This window comes from Macadamia integrifolia, chromosome 7 (genome assembly GCF_013358625.1).
Source record: "Macadamia integrifolia cultivar HAES 741 chromosome 7, SCU_Mint_v3, whole genome shotgun sequence".
NCBI classification, from domain to species: domain Eukaryota; kingdom Viridiplantae; phylum Streptophyta; class Magnoliopsida; order Proteales; family Proteaceae; genus Macadamia; species Macadamia integrifolia.
In genome coordinates this window covers 18,016,923-18,037,510 of record NC_056563.1, presented here as the reverse complement: position 1 = coordinate 18,037,510, position 20,588 = coordinate 18,016,923, and the positions used below count along the sequence as shown (strand labels likewise).

Here is a 20,588-nt window from a genome sequence, read left to right as displayed (position 1 = left end):
CGTCGAATTGTCATCTTGAGGGGGTGTATCAATCCATGTAGGATCCCAGCTGTATATTCTAGCATATCCTAGTTACCTTGTATACTAGGATTAGTATTTTTCCATTACGTTGTATACTAGGATCCATATCACATGCGTATGGTAAGTCAGAAACCCATATCGCATGTGTATGGTAAGTCCTAGCTCACGATTGTGTATTTATTCTTCTCTTCAATGGAATAAAATCACAGAATTATAAACCCTAACATACATGTTCTGTCAGTGAAGAACATTTATTAGACCAAGAATTAGAGTAAGAATATATAACATAGATTCATATTAGACAAACTTGAGGATTTGGTAGAAAACTGATTTTCCCTTTCTTTGTCCTACTTGCTTGGTCTGAAGTTGAAAGCTTTTTTGGTTGCAGATGAACATGTCCAAAGGCCGGAGGCATTTTGCCCATGAATCTGAAAACATAGTCCATGAAGAAGGCCAATCATCAGAATCAGTTACTAATATCTGCAGCTCCGTTGGTCCACCTCAAGATAATGACAGTTCTGATACCTCTTTGAAGCTGGGGTGAGTCCTAATTATAACCTCTCTCTCTCTCTCTCTCTCTCTCTCTCTCTCTCTTTATTCCCTCTCCTTCTTGGAAAATGTATCCAATTAGAATCAAACTGAAGGTCAGTTTGGTTGCAATTGGGGTAGGAAAGTGTCCATGCACAAATGTTTTTGTAGTCCAACATAACATCGATTACATAGAAAGAAGACTATATAGTTTACAATGGAGAGCCCTAGTCAGCTGTGACAAACTAGGGAGATTGGATGTCATGTGCACAGAGCTTCAACTTGTCGTGCATAAACTGAAAACAAGCCATTGGAAAAACCTTGCTCTAATACCATAGCAATGCACAACTGTTTTTTGTATTCCAACTTAACATCGATTACATAGAATGAAGAATATATATGGAGAGCCCTAGTCGGCTGTGACAAACTGGAGAGATTGGATATGCTTAAAAGTCTAAGATTACAATGAGATAGAGGAGATTGAATCCTTGGTCAGTGAAGTAACCTGATATTGAGTTTTGATGTATGGATGGAATTCAATATTGGATCGATAGAAAGTAAAGTAAAAGGAAAACCATAAAGTTTTCAGGCGGCAACATTACCACTGGAAGTGTTTGCTATTTTTTGTTAGAAATGGAGAAATATAGAGGATCAATCTGTTTTGAAGTAAATGGAAGAAAAACTAATGGCAGAAATGGAAGTGTCAAATTATTTTGATTTCGATGGGAGAAGTAACGATTATCATATTATGTAAGATTTTAAGTTCATTCCCTAATCATAAATCTTCAAATTACTATATATTAAATTAGTGTTACTTGCCCTCATTTCTTTTTACTTGTAACTTGGTGGAGCTAATATAAGAATAGAGGGCAAAGATGGTAAAGCTAAAAGAGAAAAATAGAATATAAAATAGATCTCTCAATCTCTTTATGAGACTAGAGCAAAGGAAGAGTTTATTTATATGTAAAACCTTTATAAAGACATACAACTACCTACTTTATTCAGTAGATATATATCTTACATATCGTTATGCAAGGATACACTTCATTTTTTTAAGTGTATTGTATTGATATCGACCGATACCGATACATATCGGCCGATTTGATATAATACGGACCAATACTTTGAACCATGTATATACATACATACATACATACATACATATATATAAAAAATATCACGTGCGTGTCCAAATCCATTTCAATAAAGATCGACTTTATTGATATTTTTTGTATGTGATGGTTGCCTTAAGGTTTTCACAATTAAAGACAAAATTGGGCAATTTGTTCTTACAGTTGTCATACCATATATTTCGCGATGGAATTGCAGAATATAAATGTGAGCACTCATATGGTCTGTGTTGGACATGATCATTCAAGATTCTTGTATAGAAACTGTTGGTTGTTTGAACAACAAGAATCTCAAGTAGTCGTTTTATCTCTATACCTAAGGTCCTTTCCATTGTAGTTGCGGATTGTGCAGTTGTGGTACTGAAATTTACCAAATGAAGAGAATACACTTTATACATGAAGGGTATCTTAGCTGTGATATCCTCTTGGCTGTGATCTCTGTAATCTGTTCTGAGTTGGCTTCGATAACCTCTTGTGAGTTGGAAAGATGTGAGATACATCTATTACTCCTCAAACTTGGCCATTTTCCTGTCCTTTTTATCAAAACCAGTGCCAGAGAATTCAAAATTTAGTGGAAAATATTTGGTAAGCTGACTCACTTATGGTACATTATTCTTCCTGTTTGAAACATATAACCCATTATTCAATAGCAAAATTTTGCTGTTAGAAGAAATACTAGAGTCACTAAAATTTTTATATCAAGGAAAGATCTGTTTCCAACCATCATTGTACCACTTCCTAGATAGGGACGAATGTTGTGAATCTTAACAGGATTCCTAGTCATATGTGAGGATGCCCCAGCATCTGCATCATCTGTTTTTTTTTTTTGGCTAAGAGATCCAAAAATTGAAATAATAGAAAAAATGTAGTACAAAGAGACCAAACACAAAAAGAATGAAGAAAATCTTAAGACTAAACCCCCACCTTCGACATTGCCATTAGTAGGGGAAAGCCAACAAGAAGATCAACCCAAAAAGATTACAAGAATCTATAGCGAGGACGCAAATTTGCATCCTGCTCAAGGTCCAAAATCGTCAAAGGCGGCCAGACAACCACAGGGTCGGAAGTATCATGTCTTGTAGCTGAGTTCGCCAAGAAATCTGCGATGGTGTTCGCCTCATGAAAACAGTGAGAGATCTTCCAAACTATGGAAGACAAATATGATTGCAGCCCCCTCCATCTTTGAAAGACAAACTATGGGACTAAGCCTCTAGAGAGGAGAGTCACCACAGCCACAGAGTCAATTCCTATCTAAAGATTCTGAAATTCCCAAGCTCTTGCGTACTCGATCCCAGAAATCACTGCAGAAAATTCTGCTTCAAATTTTTTTTCCAACCCGATTGCTTCCCTGAAGTTTAAGATGACCTCCACTTCATTATTTCTGAAGACACCTCCTATGCCAACCTTACTAGGGTTTCCAAGGGAGCATCCATCAGTGTTCAGTTTGGTCCATCCTGACTGAGGGGGGCACCAATAAACTTCCATAGGATCACTTTGCTTTCCAACAAATCTAGAAATGCCAATGCGCCTAGCACATAACAAATCTGAAATGGAGAGGATTTTCCTTGTATAAACTTAAGAAAGAGATTTGAGTTCACCTTGAATAATAGAGACATTGCTCACAAAGATGAGCCATTCCATCATGGCGTCTTGCATTTCTTTCCATCCACAGGAAATAGGGAATAAGAACCACCCCACAGTTCCAAACCCCTTTGAATGAGACCTGATTTGCTTTCCTCTTTCACCATAAGAAAAGATCTTCAATATTGAAGAAAGAAGGCCAATGAAAGCCAAAAAGATCACAAAAATTTTGCCAAAGAAAGGAGGCATAACTACAATTTAAGAAAAGATGGATTCTAGATTCTTCCGCTGAACCATAGAGATCACACTTCGAAGACATCTGAACTCCATGCTTAGAAACCTCATCATCAATAGACAATTTGTTGTGAGCAAACCGCCAACCAAAGGCTGCCTGGCGAGGCTGAAGTTTGGACTTCCAGACCAAGAAAAACCAAGACACTTTGGGGTTCTTTTTCTTTATTTCCTCCCAGGCCGAACAAATAGAGAAGGCACCTGAGGGGGCTAGCGTCTAGTGACACGTCAACAGCATCGGATACATGAATATGGGAAGCTTTGATAAAAGACTCTTTTAAAAATCGGGAGGTTACATGAGGGAAGCTCCACCTATTATCAATAATGAAGTCAGCGACTTTTATATTCATATCTTTGAAAAGAGCCAAATTCAAGTTTGAATTCTCAGCAAGAGACCTTCCATCTATCCATCTATCAAGCCAAAAATTAATATTCTTTCCATCCTCTACCGACCACCTTTCAAAGTCTGAAATAAAATGCCATACCTTCTTTAGCCTTGGAGAAATTGAGGAAGACTTATAGCCAAGTTTCAGAGTGCCATCTGCATTTACAAATCTGGCCCTGAAAAATTTACTTATGATGGAGTGTTCGTGCTTGATTTGCTAGGCAAGCTTACACAGGCAGGCTTTATTGACATCTCGCATGCACTTGATTCCCAAACCACCCTCCTGTTTAGGCTTGCGTATGCTATCCCATTTGACCACAATCTTCCTTTGCTTCTCAACATCGCCAGACCAGATAAAATTCCGCATCCATCGCTCTATAGTGTTAATGGAAGATTGAGGTCACCAATACACTGCAAAGTTATGGATCAAATGGCTAGAAATAACTTATCTGACTAATTCCACTCTTCCTGCAAGGGAAAGAAGTTTTCCCTTCCAACCCGCCAGCTTAGTCTTGATTCTATCCACTATGGGCAGCAAGTGCTTCTGAGAAACCCTTTTAAAAACCTCAACACCCAAGTATTTTGTTGGAAGTTCAGAAGAAGGAATTCCCAAGAGATCAGAGATGTACTGTTTTTTGTGCGGCGCCACCTTTCCAAAAAATAACTTGCTTTTGTTCAAATTAATATGCTGACCAGAGAACTCCTGATACCTGTATAAAAAGCTTTAGAGATTTCTAACGTATGAAGCAGAGGCATCCATAATACAAAGACATTGTCAGCAAACATAAGGTGAGAAGGAGTAATTACCCCTCTAGGACCAGGAAGAGCCTTCAATTTCCCCATTTCCAATAAGTCTTAAGATCTCTGCACAGAACCTCCTCAGCCAAAATGAAAAGGCTGGGAGAGATCGGGTCTCCTTGGCGAAGACCACGACCAGTGCCAAAGAACCCAACAAGGCCACCATTCACCTGGACTGAAATTCTGGAAGATACGAGAATCTTGTGAATCCATAAAACCCAACGGTTAGAGAAGCCAAATTTACAAAGAGTAGCAAATAGAAACTCCCAAGAAAGAGTATCAAAGGCTTTCTGAACATCAAGCTTGATGCTCATACCCCCTCCCCTCATAGTAGAATGCATTAAATTAGCCAATTCAGAGGCAAGGCTAATATTAGAGGAGATAACTTTTCCCTGCTGAAAAAACTCCTTGTTCCTCAGAGACCATGCAGGGAAGGAACAGAGAAAGTATGGAAACTAAGATCTTAGAGAGGACTTTATAGAAGAAATTTCCCATGCAAATAGGGTGGAAATTTTTAAGAGATTGGCCACCAGAAATTTTGGTTATCAGGGTAACAAAACAGTTGTTCACCCCTAAAGGCAGTTTACCCACCCTGCAAAAATGAACCACAACTCGGTAAAAATCAACATTCATAATGTCCCAAATGCGACGGAAGAAGTTACCTGAGAAGCCATCCGGACCTGGAGAGCTATCTAGGTCAAGATCTCAAACTGCTTTAGTAATCTCATCCTTGGAAGGAACAGCTACCAAAGTATCATTCTCTCCATCCCCTAACACCTGAGGAATATTGTCCAACAGCTCCCACTGGGTAATTGCCTGCGCAGCCCCATGAAAGGATTCATAGTAGCTAGAAATATAGGACTTCAAAGCCTGCTGATTAGATTTCCAAGAACCATCATCTTTCTGAAGCGATCTAATTTGATTGCGAGCCCGCCTTATTTTCACAGAGAGGTGAAAATACAGAGTTACCATCACCATCCTTGATCCACTTCTGTTTGGATTTTTCAGACCAAAGTTGAGCTTGTCTTTGGGAGGCCTTGAGATAGATAGTTTTGGCTTCAGCCTCTTTACCAAATAATTCGTCAGACATTCCCGAAGCCTCAATTTCATCCTAAATGATTTTCAAATCATTAGCTGCTTTCTACACTATAGAATTTAAATTAGGGAAAGTTTGCTTTGCCTAGGGCCTGATGGCCATCTTCACATGTTTCAACTTTTCATTGAGAACATAGATTGGGTTACTACCAATCTGAATATCCTAGGCTTCTTTGACAACTGATAGGAAGTTGTCATCCTCCATCCAAAAGTTGTGAAACGAAAGGGGACACTTGTAGGTTTCGGAATCACATCTAATAAGATCAAATTGGGTGCATGATCTGAAATAGTGGACTGAAGTACCCGTTGAAAAATGCTATTAAAACAGTCAATCCATTTCCCATTACAAAAGCTGCGGTCCAGAACAGTAGCCACATGACCTCTCTTGCGATTATTCATCCAAGTAAATTTATTTCCCTAAGAGGGAGCAGAAATTAATTGACACGAGTCCACCATAGCCTGAAATTCCATTGCAGAACTTGAATTAAATCTTCTAGGGCTGATCTTTTCATTAGATAACAAAGTAGCATTAAAATCGCCTATGACAGACCAAGGAATAGTAGACAGACCAACTATTCCAAGGTCAAGCCAAAGATCTCTGTGCATCGCCTTAAAAGAGCTAGTATGAATAAACGAGAGACCAATATTCCTACTATTCCAATCAACAATAGGGTGATTTGTTGATTAGACATTGAGATGATAGAGGGGCGAGTCATTCTTTGCTTCTATATGACCCAGAGGTTAGGAACCTTATCCACTCAGAGGTTGTGAATAAAATCAGCTTCGGATCCCAATTTGTTAAAGAACAAGAAGGGGAATTTACTTACATTGATCATTAGCTCCGCCACACAAACAACATCTGGAGAGTGATCTTGATTAAAAGATGACAAGGCACTTAAACCAGCAGCCGTCTTCTCACCTCTGATGTTCTAAAAAAGAACTCATTGGAAACAATGAATTAATTGGTATTGCCAGGCCTACTAGTCTGACCCGCTTTTTTTTTTTGGTTTCCTCCTTTTGAAGAACCAACCACTCCCTTCTTATGGGCATATAGTGCATTGTCTATCTTCTCCATCTCCTGATAATGCAATGCGACTCTATCATCGCTTCTGTTAGATACAGGGAAGCTAACGAGCTGGGAACCCCCATTATCTGGCAAAGCTCGAGTGGCGAAAGCAGTTCGACCTCCCCCTCAATAAAGACAAACCTCCACTACTTCTCATAGACACTTCCTTCGCAAAACCCTGACGGCATCCACATCCACCTCCGTCTCTTTATCCACTGAGTTCTCTGTGGAATCAGAAGAACTCTTATCATCTGATAGGTCTCACTATCCACATCCTCTGAATCCGGCCTGGATCTAGCCATAGTTGTCAAGGCGTCGCCTAGGCATCCAGGCGATTTGCCTGGGCCCTAGGCGACGGCCGCCTTGTTGCACTGCATGTCGCTTTGTGTTTTGGCACTTATTTATGCCAAATATCATTTAAGTAACTTAAGATATTATTCATAAATAAGCAAATATCCCCTATTTGAATCCAATAAAAATAGTTTAAAAATCAAATTCCAAAATGATAAAAAGTCAACACCCCAGTTCAAGAACAAAAATTGGATTTTGGTTATAAGGACGATTTTCAACTTTTAAATACTAGGGTTTTTCTCAATTATGAAAATTTTATAAATTCTATCATATTAAAACATTGCTAAAAACCAAAAGTCCGGTAAAATAATATTTTGTTTTGATATTCATAAAATTATTTTCATTCAGAAGATTTTAACAGTATTCGCGCACTTAAAAATAAGTTTGACTGAAGCATAACTTTGTCATTTCAACTCAGATTTAAGTAATCTTAGACTTGTTAGAAAGCTGGTTTTGTGTTATAACTAATAAAAAAAGTCTCATATAAAAATAAAATCATTTGACCAGTCAAACTTATTATAGAATAAGAGCATTTCTCTAAATGTTGATTTTTTATAATTTAATATGACTTAATGTTAATTTTTTATGATTTGATGTGGCTAAATGTTGATTTTTTATGATACAAGGTATATATAACTTACTAAATAATGTTAGAAAATAGGAAAAATAAAAAATAACACTTGTTCGCCTTGTTCACCTTAAGGCGAGCGCCTTCTTGCCTAAGTGCTTAGACAACCCTCCACCGCCTTGATTCGCCTTGGCGCCGTGACAACTATGGATCTAGCCACCTATTCATTCAAATTTGAAAGACGGATAGAATTAGCATCAAAATTTGTTATGGTGGGGTTTCCTATTTTGGCTGGATTGCTTCCAATAGTGTCTAAGACGATTAGTATTTCTCCCTCCTTCTCAACGCCCTGATTGGCTAGGGAACCAACACGATTAGAAAGAGGGTCGTGAGGTTCCTCATTTGGCGCTCTTTTAGTTATAGAGTTCAAAACGTATCCCTCCTTCCCAGCGCCCTGAATGGCTGGTGAAGCAACTATTTTGGAAAGAGAATTGTGAGGAAGTACTGCCACAGTAGGCACTCTTCCAAACTGTGAGGTAACTTGGACCAAGTCCACTCTATCTTCCATATATACTGCTCTAGGCATAGAAGCCGACCTGTCCATAGCAGCTTGTTTTTAATCCTCAAGCTTCTTGGTTCTGTATTCTCCCACCTTATGACCCAACTTCTTACAAAAGCCACATCAACTAATATCATCTTCATACTAGACCCGCTGCCTGAATCCATAGACTCTCGTTGTGCCAGGGTTGAGATGTTCGACTTGAACCTCCTCTATGCGAGATGTAGTTTCAGTAATGTCCATTTCAACTAGAACTCTGGCATAGTGACCTATCAAGACCTGCTTGGTGTGGCGATCCAAAGCAATAGGTCTCCCTACAACTTTTGTAATGGACAAGAGCACATTCTCGTGCCAATACTCCAATGGGAGATCAGGGAAACAGATCCAGATTAGTTTAGATCAGGTTTGCTTTACGTGAATGTTGAAATCAGGTTTACAGTGTTTGAAACAAATGAGTTGCAAGCCTATTTTCATAGGGCTTCTTCTCCATACTGTTGCCTTATCCCCTTCACATTGAAATTAGAAGATGACGTATCCCTTCCCAAGGGGATGCATAGTAACACTCTGACTAAGGTTCCATTTTTCTGCAGCCTCCTCTCGCATAGCATCTAAGGAAATAGATCTAAAATCGACCCTTCTGATAAGGGCAAAATGGAAGGTCTGCCTTTTGGATTCGTAGTCCTGTTGAGGGATTATAATCCTCCTAATCTCCCCTGCTTGAATCGGTTTTGGAAGAGAATCGATAGTAGGCCATGAAGCATTCCCTACCGCCTTAGCATATGAACGTTTGGGTCTCTGTGCATCAGAGCATTCTCCACCCACAGCCATGGCTGCTTGGGGCATAGGACCTTTGTCCAAATCCTCGCGAGCCCTACCATCATTTTCTGCATCATCTGTAGAATCACTTGAAGTCATGGCAGTTAAAGAATGAAAGGCATGATTTTCTTATGAGTTGTTGAGCACTACTCTTAAGGTCCCTTCATGGCCAAATAGTTGAGTGCTATAACTATTGGGTAAGGGTTTACTTTAGCTGTTGTATCTTAAAAGTCCGTGTGCAAGAACTTGGCTTACACCAAAGGGGCAACTACAATCTTAAGGAGAGTGACCAATGGAACGCTTTATCTTGTCTTCAATATCATCTTTAAAGTCTTGTGATTAAAATTTTCAGTGTTCGTAATTGTATGTTTATCTTTCCTACTGTTCGTAGCCACTACAAGCATCTTGATGGATCTAAAGTTAATTCTTATATCTCATTTCATCGGTTTCATTTAGTGCAATTCTGAAGATTGTAGTTTTGAGATAGTAGGATTATGACTACTCAACATACTCCCATTGCCACCATTGCTCCAACAATAAAAACTTTGTGGATTGTTTCAACGTTTGATAAGATTGAACCCAGTCAATGGTTCTAATTATAGGAAATGGAAGAAAATGGTAAAATTTCCATTAGGACAGTTGGTGGTTTCTTTTGCTTTCACTGAACCTTTACCAGCAGAGAGTGATAATCCTATTTTCAAAGCCAAGAGAGAAGCTAGGGCGCAAGAAAACTACCAATTTGAGAACAAAATTCTCAATATGTTGTCTAACGAATTATCTCTGTATGAATATGCTAATATTTTTTGTGCTGCACTGAAGAAGAAATATGCACTAGAGGATGCCGGTGGTTAAAAGTATGTTGTGGCGAATTTTTGGATTTTGTTGAGAAATATGATATGAATGTATCAACTCAAGTTGATTTGTTTCAAAACTTGGTTGCAAAATTGGCCAAGGAAGGCATGGTCGCACCAGATGATTTTGTAATTGGTTCTCTTATTAGAGAATTTAAACTAAATATGAAGCACGAAAGAAATGGCTGGACACTCAACCAAATTATCATCTGTGTGAAGATTGAAGAGAAACGGGAAAAGGACAAGGTTGAAAAGGCCATGAAATTTAAATCCAAGGTTGTATTGTTGAGTCCAGTAAAAAAATCCATGCCTTTCAAAAGAGTGATCGTTGAGTAGATTTTGTTTTAATTCCCTTCTTCATTTGGATGGAGTATAATGCCAGACGATTTGAGGGTCTAGCCAAGCCCTCAAGACATTGCTTTGTTATGGTGAGAATTGAGATCAGTTTGCATTCTCTCATATACACAGGTAAGATATTGTCTATTACAGATCTTATTTGTGTTAGCAGAGTAGGTGCTCCAATCCATTGCAGGCTTAGGAACTCGCTTGAAATATTTTGGTGTGCCCACCATTGGGCTGGATCAAACTCAACATAGATGGATGCTCGCTTGGTAATCCGGGCAAGGCAGGGGATGGAGGTGTCTTCAGGAATGAAAGGGCTGATGTGGTCACCTCTTTCAGAGAATACCTTGGAGTGAAGACAGCTTTGAAGCAGAATTCTTGGCAATGATTGGTGGATTAGTACATGCTAAGACGTAGGGAGTGAATCATTTGTGGATTGAGTGTGACTCGGTCAGGTGATCTCTCTTATTATAAGAGGGATTACTAAGAAGCCTCAAAAGTCGATAGAAAGACAAAATGAACTTCTAGAATTAACGCACAAAAATAAAACGCTATCTTCGATAGAGAATTTTGGTGAAATTATTAATATCATTTCTTTCTTATTGGTGGTGGAAAAGTTATTAACTGAAATATGCATGGAAGCTCATTGGACTTTCCTGCTAAAATCTCAAGGGAACTAACACCACCCACTTGCATGGCCATGTTCCCAAATGTTTGTCAAATTTTGCCACATTCAAACTTGTAGACATTGTTGTCCTTGTCCCCCTCTTTTTATTGTAAATTTCACCCCAATCATTTCTCAAATCTTAGGAAAAGAAGGGACCCTTCTTTCTAGTATTTTGTAGGGGGTTGGGGATCTAGAAGATCAATGATTTAGAAAACAGTTATAGGTGAGAAATTTGACAGCTAATGTAAAAGAGATGGGAATTAGCTTTTAGCTCGATTTGGTGCTGCCAACTATAGGTCTGGCATAAGCTGCAGGAGAACATGTGTTCGAACCTCTGTCGCACTCCCCCCCATGGGCCCGGTCTATAGGCTCTAGATGAGGACTGGTTAGTCAATGACCCAAAAAAAAAACTGATGTAAAAGATATCAATAGGATAATTGTCGAATTGATCTCTTTGCTTTTGAGGTTAGTTTGCACTAAAATGGATCACATAAAGGATAAAGCTATGTAAAATGTGTTATTCTTAATAGTGTTACTTGTCTATGCACTTGGGCTGTAACAAAAAATGGTTGTTCTGGTCGGTTATAAATCAATTGATGAGCAGGATGGCTTGCACAGATATGGGGATAGAAAAATTGGAAACAATGTGATTTATTGTACTATGATTAAAATTGTTTTCTCCATTCCGGTATGAATGGTTACCATTCATTTTTGGTATTTATATATGTTTCATTTTGGTTTCTTTTGATCAGTAATTTGTAATGCCGCCACGGTCTTTCGGCCTTTTCCTTGCTCAGCCCTGTGCAACTTGGTTTTAACCATTTTATATGGTTTGCACCTGCAACATGGCTTAACCATCCTATTGGTATCTTGTTTTGGTTTTAATTTCTTGCAGGTTACCTTATTCCAGTTGAATTTGAAGGATGATGCCCTTGGAGATTATTTTTAGTGCCAAAAGAGGAAGGCTATATAAAGTCTAGATTTTCCTTTTAAGTCAAGCTTGTTTTAATCGCCCACCCCCTCCCCTTTCTTCTCTGGGAAACATGAAAACAAGTATCATTACTCAACCAACTGAAAGGAAAGCACAAAAGTACATTATGGTTATAGTCTTGTTATATTAGAATACAAAACTAACTTTGTATGTAGGTTTTCTATAAAATCCTATTTGCTTACGTAAGAGGAACATCTGTGTTGGCTTGCGGTTCTCTTTTACATAATATCTGGACGTGGAATTAAAAAAGGTTGCACCCAAAGAATGGAATTTAAAATATGTTTATGAATGTTAGGTATGGTGTCCATTCATTTAAGGGCTACTGTTGTCACAAGAACTATGGTTTTCAATTATTAATGGTTCGTCTTTCTTCGATAATAGACCTCTCTTATCATATTAAGGAGTTGTGGATCGAGAGATGCAATTCGTTTCTTATAAGGGAGGATTTGTTACTTGTGTGGTGGGATGGGCTCTCTGATGGTGGCGTTACTGCAGGTGTGAGGTTATTGTTTCTCCAATGTTTCTTGTATTCGTCTAGGGATAATTTTTATGCTTCCTTTTTTCCTTTTTAATAGATTATTTCTAATCTTCTTAGCAGCAAAAAAAAATGATGGATGGTATACCATGAATAATGTATAGTATGTCGGTGTTATTTAAGGCTATGTTTGGTTGCAAGGGAAATGGTAAAGGGAAGTGAAGGGAATTTTTTTTTTACCTTTAGAGTCATTTGGTTGCAATAAAAGTCAAGTGAAATTAATTTACCAGAGTTGTTTGGTTAGATGTAAAATTTTGAGAAACTTGTAATCAAACCAAACTTGTTAAATTGTAACCAATTACACCCATTTATTCTTTGATAATTAATCCACACTAGATCCACTGACCTATTCTCAGTTCTCATAGCCTTAAAAGCTTTTATCTTTTATTTTAAAGTTCCAATCATTCTTAATCTGTCCACCTTTCAGTTCTAAATTCTAAATTCTACTCGGTTCTTTAAAGTATTATTGTACCCTTCTTACATTGCTATGTGCAATTGATCTCCGGTCCCATTACTATTCATATAAAACCATTTTTCTCAAATTGCATCTCTTGATGATTTGAGGCATTGACTAAGAGTAGGATCTTTTCTTCACAAATTAGTTGGCTCGGCCACACTAATCAGATAGAGAAAGAACTTGGTAGCTCTGAACACCCAAGAGAAGATTTGATAAGCTTCCACAAACTGGGGAATAGACAGTTGAGCAAGTTTCAAGTAAACATGACTCAAGAAGAAAATTATTGTTAGGAGAAAAAAAGTTCACAGTTGTATAGAAACTACAGAGAATTACAACAACAAAACAACCAAGACCTCCATAGAAGAACCAATGAACCAACCCCTCCCTCAACCCCAGCCCAAGACAACTATGGAACTCTATCTACTCACACTGAAAAAAAATCCCTAAAACAGATTCATGTCTTATAACCCATACATTGCTTACGGAATTTAACATCAAATGGTGATGCAGGATGTGCAATCAACCTAATTAATAAACCTTAAATAAAACTAAAAGGGATCCTTGTGCCACTTACATATATGTATGGAGACAGTTTAGAGACATCTATTAGTTTGTTATGAAAATTAAGTATAGATAACTATTGGATTTTCTTATGAGACAAGAATTCCACATTGGAGGCATCAGAATCATAATTTCAGTGTATGTAAAATGGTCAATATAACTATCATGTTAAGAGTTTGATGTTATGATCATATTCCACAAAACCATGAAGAGAAGAATCTTCATAATCCATACATTTGCAACTCAGTTGAAGGATGAGTTCAATCTTTGATATACAATGTTCTCCCTTCGGTTTGGTAGATAAAATAGCAAATATATGCAACCACCAACCACCCCAAACTCATTGGAAGATGTTCCTGCTAGAACACCTACACCAATCTGATTGCTACTCGGATTCCTCAGCATCTCTTATTGGGCATTTATGTCACCTATCTTCAATGACAACAGACATTACCCAAAGAGAGAACACAGTTCAAAGTTCCATTTACAAAAACAGAAAAAAAATAATCAAAATTAGTCAAACATCTATCTGGTAATGACATATCATCACAAATTTTCCAGACCTCTATCTGAAATATATCTTCCATAAAATGAATTGCAATTGAATTTTCGAAGACCAAAAAAAAAAAAAATACAGACGTAGGTCCTCCATACAAACTATTCAACCTAATGCCTTCCATGGTAAAAAATAAAAATTGAATTACAATATTGTAAACAATCCAACATCTGAATAGGAAAAACAAGAACCCACATTTAAATAATTTATCTAAAAGAGACAATTATCAATGAAGCACATATAACTTAGTGTGGAACAACATGAACAATATGACCCTTTGTTCAATGATTAAATGGGAAGGACCAATGAAAAATCATTAAATGGACAAAATTTTTCCATAAATTAAATAGGAAGGACCAACGAAAATGTTTCAATTAATATACGATTGCAGTAACCCCATCTGTTGACTCATCTTCTTTTCCATACATGTGAAACAACAAAGATACCCAAACCAAAGCAACAAACAATATGTTAGAGAAGGGACTCCAGTATTTATAAAGTAACAACATATCTAAGATTAAGTAACAGACAATGCAGAAGGGAATACTCTACTTTCCAAGATGAAACTATATGTAAATGATTAAATAGCAAACAATGCCTAAGAGTATCATAATTTGAGGAATAGGAATAAGCTGAATCGGCCGGTCTCGATTCCGTTCTAGCCCCAGTTCCCAACTAGCAAAATGGAGTGATTGCTCCAGAGTGGCCACTCAAACTGATTCGATCAAATGTATGATAGACATGTGGTATGACGACCCAAGAATACGGTAAGTACCAGACCCGTCTGGGAGATCGGTGAGGTGTCCTCACCAAGAATACGGCAAGTACCGGGGGGTTTGAGAGATCGGTGAGGGTCTGCAAACTTTAGTCTCAAATCGCCTAGGGAGAGATTCTGGGACTAGTTAATAACTTCTAGCTTCCTTAACATGGCACAACGCGTTTTAAAGCCTTGAGGCACATGAACCAAAGAAGGCAATATTGTGCAAGGTTAATGAGGCCGGGGCGTTACATGTGGCATCATTGAATATCTTGTTCCCATGGAGCTAGCATATCCCCGGACATGTTACTTGTTGACAATATTGCACATCTTTCCTTCCCTTTCTCAACCAAGCTCTATAATTACTAGAGAAGAAAAACTAGACCCTTAAGAAATTGAGAACAAGAAAAACGGTTGAACCGTTCTAAAATGGGTTGAGAAGAAAGTTACACAGACTACCCAATCGATTCTTCATTAATGGTGTAAAAAAAAAAAAAAAAAAAATCCTTCGTCTCCAGACTTTTCTCTACAGATTTCATGTGGGTTCTAGGTTTTGACACCAGAAAGGAAAGGAAGTGCTGGAAAAGAATCCTTATTCAGTTTTTTCTAAATTGGTTAAAGCTAACCAGTAAAAGACATGATGGTCAAGAAGAAGCTGAGATGAGACTAGAAGAGTGAAAACCTTATGGGTGGTGGGTGGTAGTAGCAAATAATTGTCGCCTAAGCTAATTTTTTCCACTTGGCGGCGTTGGCGCTTGAATTTGGTATATAAGTAGAAGCTATCGCTCTCTATCTATCCATAAAACCATGCTGCCAAATGTTTGCCAAACCTTATTAAAATTATTATTATTATTATTATTATTATTATTATTATTATTATTTTGTTCAAATTTTCTGTTTGGAAAGAATTATGAAGTACAATGTCGTCTTACATAAATTTATGCTGGTCTTTCAATAGGGGCAAAAGGAGCAAAAACATTAAGCCCCATGATAGGATCACATTCCAGTCATAAGAAGAAGAATGCTACAATGGGACAAGAAGCTAGCAAATGAACTAAACAAGGGAACCCAAGATCCATGCATCGATCAAGTCTCTCTCTCTCTCTCTTTTATTTATTTAATGGGGGTGAGACAGTACTCAATTTAGGGAACTAGGACTCAAGGTCCTTCTCATAGTCGAACCAAGAGGATATCTGTGAACATTTATTGATTTAGCTAGCTGAGAACCAAGTGGACTTTGAAAAAAGAAGACACAAGAATCTCCTAAATTTACGAAGTCAACATGATAAACAAAAGGAATCAGATCCATGGCGAGATCTCAGGTAAATCACGAAAGAAATCTATGGTCTGTTCAATCCTCTATTCTTCCTCATCAAAAGAGAGAAAACAAAGGTTCCGAAACAGAGGGATTAAAAGAAAAGAAATCTCTAAATAAACAGAATTATTTAAAACTTGAATTAGCTAAAAACTTTGTATAAATCGTTATGAAGTCAAAAAAGAAATTTTAAAGATATTATTAAAGATATAGAAAGGGGGAAAGGAAGACAGTCCCTACTTACCTGAACTTCAATCCTTGAATTAAACTTGATCGATTAGAAATACTACCAACCCTAAAAACTAGATCTGGAATAAACCAAATCTGAAATTGCTAGGCTTGGAGAAAACAAATCTTGAAGAAAAACTTACACTTGAACAGAGATGCATCAAAGCTTGGTTCTTGTCACCTAGATTTAAGCCGTGAACTAGAGAATTAAAACTATTACAACTTGAATAGCATAAATAAATAAACATAAAAGACTTTGCATTAATTTAATGAAACCAAATTATAAAAGTGTTTAAAGTAAGAATTAAAAGCTAGAACTAAAGGGAAATCATAACTAACTAGGGGAAGAAAAAGAGAACAAGAAAAGGACTAGAGAGAACTAGAGAGAATGCCCTTCCCCCCCCCCCCCCCCCGCCCTTTGGACGATTTGTATTTTTAGGGATAGGAGAGAGAGAGAGATAAAATAGGAAGTAGGGGAGAGGAGAGAGAAGAGGACGGTCCATGGGTGGTCTTCTAAGATAGTGTGATGAGGTGAAAAAATGAAAGAAGATGAAAGAAGAGAAAAAAGGAGAGAATGGACATAGGGGAGAGAGTCCAACAATTGGGGTGACGAGGTGGAGGGAGGAGAGAAGAGAAAAAGGAGAGAAAATAGGGGAGAAGAGGAAAGAAAAGGATTTGGTTGGTGGGTTTCCTATTTGGTTTGGATTAAGAGATAAAATAGGAAAGATTCTCTTTTTCTCTTTCTTTTCTTCAAACTTGTGCACAACCTTACGTGGCCAAATTTTCTTCCTTGCTTTGACCGATTTGAACAATCTTCTAATTGATTTAGAATTTTTGTCTATACTCCTTATCTTTAAGTGGAAATTAGGAGAAAGAAAATCTTCACAAAATTTAAAAAAAAAAAGAGAAAATGCCCAAGGGAAAGGAGAGAGAGTGCAATGCCCTATGGTGGGCCCCTCCTTCTTTGTTAGCATCTAAAATATTCTCTTGTACCCCTGGGACAACTGTAAAAGGGTTGGGCCTGCATCTCAGTTCTCTTCTGGTCTATTATTCTTTTTCTAGTCCGAAAAGAATAATCATGTGTACGGGTGTCAAAACGAATGTGTACTTTTAATGCAACACACCATTTTGCTCAGAATTTCTTCCTCTTCGTAACCATGAAAAGAAACAAGACCTCTTTAGTGTAAAATTAGAGATATGGTGCCCGATAGTTCTTAAGGCCTTTTGAATACAAAATCTACAAAAAGAAAGAAAATCACAAGGTAGCTCCATTCTAAATATGTAAAATGCATGCTTTACTACCTAAGATTTCACACATAAATGTGCTCATCAACAATCATATAAAATATTCAGAGAATATTCCTATAATCTCCCACTTGAACCATATGACCACATAATAATAATCTCAAACATAATTTGGATTCTAACATCATACTATAGTATTTGAAAGTAAACACACCAACTTTATGTCATCATAATCATAATACCATATTTGAACAAAACCACTAATGTGGATCATGGCGGTTATACATCATATAATGACATACTCCCTTCCATACTCATAACAATAGCAACTTCATCCAAACAGGTGCAGAAGTATGGAATAGACTACAAAAGTCAATAACTAAATGGTCCAACATAATATCTCACATATATAAAATAAAATGTGTACACATAATAATAAAGTGAGAAATATTCAAAAACAATAAATATTATGATCATTTAATTAAATAAGTAAAAGTGTCTAACATAATATGACCATTACATCAAACTTTACATAAACCCATATCCATTACAAGATCTGTAAAGTGTCTAGGCACTAATGCCTTAGTCACAGGATCAGCAATCATCAGACTTGTCTTAATGTGTGTAATAGACACTTCTTGTTTTTGAACTGCTTCCTTCACAAAATTGTATTTTATTCCAATATGCTTCACTCTACTTGAATGCTTGTCATTCTTGGAGTAATATACGGTAATAACATTGTCATAATACATTCTCAGTGGCTTCGAAATGGTGTCGACAACCCGAAGTCCTGATATAAAGTTTCGTAACCAAATTGCCATAGATTTGACATGACACAATGTCACACCCCGTTTGCATTGAACTGGGTCAATGACCAGGTTAACACCGGTTAACCCAAACCTGCCAAGATCATCTAATACTGTATTCCACCACAGCATACACACAACTAATAAAAACTTATCAGATCAGCAGAATACTAGGTTTACCTGTGAATATTCCCATAATACTTGATACCCGAATTGTGATACAATAGTTATATACATGTGGGCCTGAAGGCATGATATTTACACAATAAAAGTACAATTCACATATCAAGTACATAAAGGAAACCAGCAAAAATCAGAGTACACAGCTCGGCTCGGCATCAAAGGCTAGAGCTCGGCATCACATGGTAGAGCTCAGCTCAGCCTCAAAAGTGGAGCTCAGCTCAGCATCAGAACTGCGGTCCCACAGCACAACTCTCACACGAGCAATCAGTGTTGTGCTCTAACTCCTTAGGGGCCCACCAGTCCTCTTCAGGGAACTCGACTGTGGGACCCATCCCGCACTCTTCAGATGTATGACCTACAAAATCATCTAAAAAGGGGCGCACATATGGGATGAGCTCACTAGCTCAGTAAGTGGAAAGATGGACCACACAGCAGTCCACACAACAAACACAATCATATGCACTACATGCTATGCTATACATTTTAAATCACATCCACCTTAGCAACATTACTAAGTCTTTGGTTTAGTGCTACTACAGCCACAGTGCGCGTATACTCCGGGTACGAGCCGTGAACTCCATCCTGCGATACGCCCACAGGGCTGTCAGAGAAGGCCCACCGTGAGTACTCGAAAAATAAAAACATGCCGACCACCGGCTCTCAACAGAAAAGTAAATGACTGAAATTAAAGGTGCTGGCTCCAGCAAGTTAAAAGCAGTACGATTGGCCCTCTTGAATATACCACTGGGGCTGCCGACTGTCCTAATGACCCGCCGGGCGTTATGTCTAACAGCCACAGTGACCCGACAACCGCGACCACTGCTTCCCCCCAAATGTTAACCCAACACCTTAACCCCTATTGGGAAGGTTCGTAGCACGGGACGTTGAAAATCCTAAACCGCATGCTCCTATATGACAATAGTACGATTGCATAGTGCCACCGCATCCCATACCATGGGCCACAAATGCACTCGTGTCCAAGTCGACTATGGCATCTAGTCTATTAATGCATTATGCACAATGATGTCAACATTCATCACATAAGCATCTCATCACTTGGCATTTAGAAAGTAAACATAGCACACATGCATAACAATGTGAGGATGACTAATCTACATAGCATTTTCATGATGGCATGACTAGACTAGATACAATTAAATGAATGCCAAACAATTCCTTGAAACAAGGCCAAACGTCCTCTCCCCACTTACTTGTAGTGTACAAGGATTCCCGTTCGGTACGGGTGAGATCCGGTGCGAGAAGCGGGAGATTTGGTGAACCTAACATAAGTGAGTGGGGTTAGTATTTCACCATTTTAGGATCAAAATTAACGAGATCCGATGACAAAATCATGTTTAGAACGTTAAAAGAAGGTCGCACGTCCGATTTGGGTCCAATCGGACGTAAGAGTCACATTCGGGGCCCCACAGGTGGGTCAGACAGCCCACCTGTCTGGCCCACCGGTTGGCCCACCGGTTTGGACTGGCGGGTAGGCTAGCCCGTCGGTTGGCCGGCCGGTTGGGCCGGGGGGTCTGCTAAGACCGGCGGGCAGGGTGGCTCATCGGTTAGCCCACCGGTCTGGCCCGCCAGTTGTGCCCGAGGGCCCTGCCCTCTCAGGCGGGTGCCCACAGGCGGGCCAGATGGCCCACCGATCTTGCCCACCGGTCTTGGCGAGAAAACTGTTGTTTCTTCCCAACTTCCTCCATTCTTTGGGGATTCAAATGGGGCTTTTCCCAACCCATTCTTCACACTTTCAATGTCTTATAGGATGGTTCTAACCTAGATCTAGGTTAGATTCAAGTGATGGGAAGCCATCTTACCTTCTTTGCTCAAGAACACCTTCAAACCCTCAAAATCACTTCAAATCCACAATGCTTCTCCAACCTTGTCAATACCTCTTCAAAT

General features: G+C 38.4%; 1 protein-coding gene across 5 annotated transcripts in view; it reads left to right on the top strand.

The window, feature by feature from the left end:
• Positions 1–12,226, top strand: part of LOC122085149 (MADS-box protein JOINTLESS) — a 63,902-nt gene extending 51,676 nt beyond the window's left edge. For 4 of the 5 annotated variants that reach the window (XM_042653606.1, XM_042653604.1, XM_042653603.1 and 1 more), the window contains 2 exons: positions 410–561; positions 11,945–12,226. In XM_042653606.1, coding sequence (XP_042509540.1) covers positions 410–561; positions 11,945–11,963 — 171 coding nt within the window. In that variant the 3' untranslated portion in view covers positions 11,964–12,226. The remainder of the gene's footprint in view (positions 1–409; positions 562–11,944) is intronic. The other variant, XM_042653607.1, reaches the window with a different exon arrangement.
• Positions 12,227–20,588: the final 8,362 nt, after the last annotated feature.